Raw genomic sequence first — 6,935 nt, 5'->3', positions numbered from 1 at the left:
TACTAGTGACCTTTTTGAATTGTCCTCAAACTGTTCGCAAATAAAGTTGGGACGTTTCAATTGTAAGAGTGACGTAAGCCAATCGATATGCGCATGCGTTACCCCGGATAAAACACGTGAAGAAGCATGGCAGACAAACCTGAGGAGTTGGCGCTGGACCGGGTACAGGTAATGTCTAAAATCACTTTGATAATGTCTTCTTTAACAAAAGTGTAGTTATATGGATGCCAGGAAAAGCGGGGTGATATCGGTAGGTTATGTTTTGTAAGCCAGCTTTTTCTGGAGCTAGCAACCAGCTGGATAGCAAGCTAGCTAGCGTTAGCTTGTCCAGTCGGATAGTTCGCAACACGAGGCAAGTCACTTATTTTCTGTATCTTAACTGGAAATGATGTGAACACACTTTCGGAGTAGTCTACAACTCCTTCCATTGGTTCTTGGTAAAACTGTCGTTGGAAAAATATCGACCCTTTACTAGTACGACTTTTGTAGGTTAAAAGTGAAAGTTGTAACGTTGGCTAGTTATCGTTCGCTTTCTCATCTGAGCTGACTCGTTCAGGACGATTTGTGTAACTTAACTAGTTAACCTATTGCGGCTGGTTATTTGCATTTGGTCAATGTGTTGTCTATTTGAACAAAATTACAGATATTCCTAACTTCTCATTGTGTTCCCAGGTGAAGAAAGCAGTTCAAGCACTGCTGGCTTTCCTGAAGACTAAGTCTACTCCAGACTCTCTGCTCCTGGACGAGAGTCAACACCTATCCCTCCTCTTTACACTATGGAAAATCCCCAAGCAGGCCCAGACCATCCGCATGTGAGTCCCTCTGCCAACACTGTCCAGAGCTACAAACCAACATGGTTACATAATGCAGGCATAGCTATGGAAAAAAATGCATTGAATGTGTGGAGCAATTAACCCCTTTTCCTGCAGTATAGTGGTGAAACTGTCCAGGAATAACCACAAGTTCTCTGTTTCTCCCTCAGCCCCTTGCCTCATGGCATCCGGACCGACACAGATGAGGTTTGTCTCTTCACCAGAGATGAGCCCAACATGACCCCTGACCAGACCCAGAGGTTCTACAAGAAACTGCTGGCTGAGAGAGGGGTCAAGAACGTCACAGAGGTATTACTAACACTAATAATATTAGTAATTATTATTGATTGTTTTTCTAGACACCCGAAGTGCTTACCTCATCCTCAAATGCATCTCATCTGATTTACTTTAGTCTGTAATTAGTGTTTGGTCATCCAATGTGAATAAGTGCACCTCAGCAAACCATGTCCTCCTGTCTGTGTTGGACATGGTCAATGATGGTGCCATAGTGACTCAAAGTACATCCAGGTGGACCTCCCTCTCTATTGGAGTCTGCCTCTACAGCTTTTACACAGTTACCTACTGTCATACTGTATAACCATGTATTAATGATCAGAGCTTCTTGTTTTTTGAAATGGTCCTTTACTTGTTGGTGCATGACTCAACTCACCCAGGCATATCCCTGTCTTTCTATAGGTGATCCCTTACAAAACGCTGAAGACTGAGTACAAGCCCTTTGAGGCCAAAAGAAGGCTGCTGGGGAATTTTGACATGTTCCTGTCAGACGACCGTGTTCGCCGCCTGCTGTCCTCACACATTGGCAAGCACTTTTACGAGAGGAAAAAGTATGTTTGTAAATGTGTTCTATTGGTTGATCAACTTGTCTATTTTATTCAAATGAAATCTATTTAGACTTATTTTTGCATTGGTTCGGAACCTGTTTCACTCTCCGTATGAATTTTGGTTTAAATCCAGTGCTATATGAAACTAATTCCAGTGAGGCAGGGGAGCGGTGTCCTTTTTGTGCTGTCTCCCTGTTCACTCTCTGGGAACATCAACATAGCCCCAAGTGCTGTTCCCTGGCCTTGAAATGCATCAAATCACTTAAGTTGAAATGTGCCTTCAAGCCAGCCCTTCTGGTGTTCTAATGTAGTGTTTTCTCTTCTCTGCTTAGGGAGCCTTTGTCAGTAAACCTGCGGAGCAAGAAGCTGGCCTTAGATATCCAGCGAACCATCCAGGGAACAACCATCTCCATTTCTAAGAAAGGCTGCTGCTGGTGAGGCCTGCTTCAAGCTTGACTTGATGAATAACTGCACCCCAGCAAACCCTGTCCTCCTGTCTGTGTTGGACATGGGCAATGATGGTGCCATAGTGACTCAAAGTTTATCCAGACGGACCTCCCTCTCTATTGGAGCCTGTCTCTACAGCTTTGACACAAATTGGCAAGTGTCTAATATTGTTAGTGTTCATAGAATTCATTCATTCACACTGCCTTTTGTATAATGTAATTGTTTGTTTTAGCATGGCTCGTGTGGCCCACTCTGGGATGGCTGCAGATGAAATAGCAGAGAATATTGACTCGGCTGTTAGCACCATTGTGACCAAACTACGCGTGGTGAGTTTGCTGCCAGGGATCCTCCTGAGCTCATGACTGATGGTCACTACAGATATTTACACTTTTATTATACGTTAATGTCAGTTATACCCAATGTTAAATACACGTTTGGGCCCAGCTGTTGTCTGGGGTGAGTTTACTAGGCCTAAAGTACCGTGGTACATTAAGCTTATTGCCTGCTCTTTATAGCAGAGGGATTAAACCCATGTGCCCCCTCACCCCAACAAATCAAGGCCTTTGACAAGAGGCCACGATCAGATGCTATACACAGGATGGCAATGGTTTTGGCTGTACCATCAATGTTTCTCACATAAATGAAGTTGACCTAAAAAGGCATGCGTGAAAGTACATGTTTGAGACTAGATGGCTGTGGTCTTGCTGCTTTGCAGAAAGGACCATTGATAAAGATCATCCACCTGAAGAGCCAGTCATCAGTAGCTCTGCCCATCTACACCTCTAACATGAACCACCTGACCCTCTTAGAGGAGACAAAGAAACAGGCCCGTGCAGCCATGGATGCCAAGGTAGGAGTGCTACACACAGTAGTATTTTAACATTATAATTGAAGTTGTCTATTTTTGTCAAACTAAATCTTTCTAAGGACTCGTCTTTGCACTGGTTCGGAACCTGGTTTACACTCAGTATGTTTTTAGGTTTAAATCCAGTGCTATATGAACCTCATTCCAGTGAGGCAGGGGAGGGGAGCTGTCCTTTTTGTGCCGTCTTCCTGTTCACTCTCTGGGAACATCAACATAGCGGGGTGGCAGGGAGCTTAGTGGTTAGTGTTGTACTTGTAACCAGAAGGTTGCAAGATCGAATCCCTGAGCCGACAAGGTAAAATCTGTCGTTCTGCCCCAGAACAAGGCAGTTAACCCACTGTTCCTAGGCCGTCATTGAAAATAAGAATTTGTTCTTAATTGACTTGCCTAGTTAAATAAAGGTAAAATAAAAATAGCCCCTAGTGCCACATGGGCTACCGAGGTCAATTTCATATATATATATGACATGTAGACCCCACATCCTCCTGCTCATAAAGAATACCTATAACCTTTTGTGAATTTCAGAAAACTGCAAGCAAACAGAAGTCTACAGAAAAAAACACAGGTGCTGAAGTAGAGGAAGAGATTCCGCAGCTTGTTCCCATAGTACCGCCAAGCAAAAAAGCTAAACTGGAGGTCTGTACCACGTGTCATACCAAATGTTTTTGTCAAATTACATATTTGCTGACTTGTCTGCACTGGTTTGTAACCTGGTTCACTTTCTGTATGAATTTTGGTTTAAATCCAGTGTTGCATGAACCTCATTCCAGTGAGGCGGGGGAGCAGTGTTCTTTGTGCTGTCTCCCTGTTCACTCCCTGGGAACACTGAGAGACTGGAGGTTATTTGACACTTTGTATCAGTCCAATCTCCTCTGTCCTGGCACACCAGCGGAGTAAACAGCTTCCCCCTGAAGCTAGGATAGCAGTCCCTGCCCATCTTCTGAAACATCAGAAAACCTACCTCTACAAACAGTATCTTAAATAATCCTCACCTTGACCCTCCCCCACCTCTGATTTTACCAATGGCTGTTATTGAAGAAATGTACTTTCTATGCATGTGGTTGTCTAACCTAGCTGTCTTAAAGATGATTGCATTAAGTTGCTCTGGATAAAATTATATGCTAAATGACTAATGTATCTACAGACTCCTCTCAGTACTGTGCTAATTGATTGCTACTCTCTCTGATGCCGGTAGAAGCAGACAAAGAAGGGACTTGAGAAAGCACCTAACCCGACAGGGGGGAAGAAGGCTCCTAACCCGACAGGGGGGAAGAAGGCTCCTAACCCGACAGGGGGGAAGAAGGCTCCTAACCCGACAGGGGGGAAGAAGGCTCCTAACCCGACAGGGGGGAAGAAGGCTCCTAACCCGACAGGGGGGAAGAAGGCTCCTAACCCGACAGGGGGGAAGAAGGCTATGAAAAGAAAAAGCAAAAGGACCAAGAAGGCTGCTTAAAGGAAAGTGCCTCAATCTCGATGACTTGTCTTGACAACTCAATGAACAAAGCGTTCCTATCCATTAATGTCTGTATTACTCCCCCTTTCTCTACATGGAACTCTGACTTCATCACTGATTATAAAGGACTGGTTTATAAATATAGAACTGTTAACATTTCAGTTTGTTGACTTGATCCAAGGACAAACTCAAATGAGCTGTAATTGTCTGTTGGCCTCAAAGGGTTTTGTTTAATAATGTAATGTGTAAACTCAACTTATAAATTTAAAAAAACTACTGCAGTATGTTGTCTAATTTCTTATACAAAATGGGCTCACTGTCAATATTCAATGAATAAGATTTGTATGTGATGCAAACCAATTAAATCAGGCTTTTAGTGGTTCCTGATGCATTAGCCTTGAGTGGTGTTTACCATGGTGAACTCAGTCCAAATACAGTAGTCTGTCGGATGACAAGGCTATTGTTGATGAGAAGTCCGTGCGGCTGCTGCCTGATCCTTACAGGTCATATTTACTTTTCTAATATCAGACTGGTTTCACTGTAGAGTGCTCTTCTATCAGACTAGTGGTCTTACTCACGTTCAACATAAATTCTTGAAATATAATATCTAATGGCCATTTGCCAAGTTAATTGTTCACTTTCACATGAATTTCCAAGCTGCTGCTGGAGTTAGTGAGTTAACAATCCATGCCTACGAGGGTCCAAATCTATCTAGTATTGAAAGACCCCCGTCCTATTTGGTGTGGTTAACCGGGTGGAATCACGTGAGTGGAGTAAGCTTTAGGAATTGAAGAGCTGTCAGGCTCACGTAAGTAGGGAGGCTGCTGTCCATAATTCTCAGTATGGGTGCTGCTGTCAGTAAACAGGTATCCTAGTGGTTAAGAGCATTGTGCCAGTAACAAAGGTTGCTGGTTTGAATCCCAGGGCCGACTAGGTGAAAAAGCCTGCCCTTGAGGAAAGCACAACTAATTGCTCCTGTAAGTATTCAGTGCATATGACAACTCACTGGATAAGCGCATCTAAAAACAATTTTATTGCAGAAGGAAAAGTATACATGTTAATTCATGAGGTGAGATGCAAACTGTGTTCATCTCGTTCACTTTGAAGAAAAGGGCAGTTCCGTAAGGGCAGCTTGTCACTTGAGGGCGGAGTCTGACAAGACAGTCATTACAGCATCCTGAGGATTATGTGAGGAGAATCCTGTGTCCAGAACCACATCGCTGGGCCTACATCCACAAACCAGTCATGGTGATGGGAGCCCTGATGCTGGGTGCAGTGCTGTTCCTCCACTCCAGTGTGAGTACACCCAACATGCCACTGCCCTGGTCTACCTTTCCATAAGGATGTGTGTGGTGGGGCTGGTCCTGATACCTGTCATGAAGCTCAAGCAGAGACAGTTGGATCTGGGGGTCAGGAGCAGGCCCATCAGCATGTATTGGGTAGGAATTAATTCATCACATATTCTGTTGGAATAGTGTGGTTGGATCCTGATTGTCTTTTAAATAATGATATACTTTTTAAAAACTTATTAAGAGACACTTGGAAGTTTCTGAATAGACTGCATCTACTGTCAGGTATTCAGCTGCCTTTATTGATCTCGAGGGAACTTCAGAAAATACCATTCCTTGCCTATTTTAGATGAATGTTAAAATAATTTATAAATATCTGCATGACAAAGTATCATCCAAGAAGATGGCTTCAAGCTGTCATGAAAACCAAAAGTTACAGTACTTAGAAATGTTTTACTGTGAACTTTCAGCATGTTGCATCTCTGTGAGTGTGCACTGAGCTCTCCAACAGACCAAAGGCTTCAGTGCACAACACCTGTGTACTGACCTGAATCCACCACTTTTGGAAATGACATGACTTTCTGGACCCTAAAGAACTTTTGAAAATTAATGATTTGTGGACTACAGGAAAAACAGGACTGAACACGCCGTGCACAAAGTAGATGTCCTCACCGACTTGCAAAAACTATAGTTTGTTAACAAGAAATGTGTGGAGTGGTTGAAAAATTAAGTGTATGTAAACTTCTAACTTCAATTGTATGTGAGAATGCTATTCATTGACTACAGCTCAGCGTTCAACACCACAGTGCCCTCGAAGCTCATCACTAAGCTAAGGACCCTGGGACTAAACACCTCCCTCTGTAACTGGATCCTGGACTTTCTGATGGGCCGGCCCCAGGTGGTAAGGGTAGGTAACAACACATCCTCCACGCTTATCCTCAACACGGGGGCCCCTCAGGGATATGTTCTCTGTCCCCTCCAGTACTCCCTGTTCACTGATAACTACATGGCCAGGTACGACTCCAACACCATCCTATAGGGAGGAGGTCAGAGACCTGACCGTGTGGTGCAAGGACAACAACCTCTCCCTCAACGTGATCAAGACAAAGGAGATGATTGTAGACTACAGGAAAAGGCGGACCAAGCACGCCCCCATTTTCATGGACGGGGCTGTAGTGCAGCAGGTTGAAAGCTTCAAGTTACTTGACATCCACATCACCAACAAAC

At 43.8% G+C, this 6,935-nt stretch overlaps 1 protein-coding gene and 3 non-coding genes across 4 annotated transcripts; all 4 read left to right on the top strand.

The window, feature by feature from the left end:
* Nucleotides 1-61: 61 nt before the first annotated feature.
* On the top strand, nt 62-4,695 carry LOC135511984 (ribosomal L1 domain-containing protein 1-like). Its single transcript, XM_064933537.1, has 9 exons — nt 62-168; nt 673-812; nt 983-1,121; nt 1,509-1,657; nt 1,987-2,088; nt 2,334-2,427; nt 2,817-2,951; nt 3,492-3,602; nt 4,162-4,695. Exons 1-9 carry the CDS (start codon nt 127-129, stop codon nt 4,417-4,419), a joined length of 1,170 nt encoding a protein of 389 aa, XP_064789609.1. The 5' UTR covers nt 62-126; the 3' UTR covers nt 4,420-4,695.
* Nucleotides 1,262-1,389, top strand: LOC135513418 (small nucleolar RNA SNORA55). The gene has a single exon (XR_010451538.1). It is a non-coding gene; the product is annotated as a small nucleolar RNA SNORA55 (small nucleolar RNA).
* On the top strand, nt 2,125-2,252 carry LOC135513419 (small nucleolar RNA SNORA55). The gene has a single exon (XR_010451539.1). It is a non-coding gene; the product is annotated as a small nucleolar RNA SNORA55 (small nucleolar RNA).
* On the top strand, nt 2,520-2,646 carry LOC135513423 (small nucleolar RNA ACA64). The gene has a single exon (XR_010451543.1). It is a non-coding gene; the product is annotated as a small nucleolar RNA ACA64 (small nucleolar RNA).
* Nucleotides 4,696-6,935: the final 2,240 nt, after the last annotated feature.

This window comes from Oncorhynchus masou, chromosome 24 (assembly GCF_036934945.1).
Source record: "Oncorhynchus masou masou isolate Uvic2021 chromosome 24, UVic_Omas_1.1, whole genome shotgun sequence".
NCBI lineage: Eukaryota > Metazoa > Chordata > Actinopteri > Salmoniformes > Salmonidae > Oncorhynchus > Oncorhynchus masou.
Note: the sequence above shows the minus strand (reverse complement) of the source record. Positions and strands in the feature narration are given on the sequence as shown.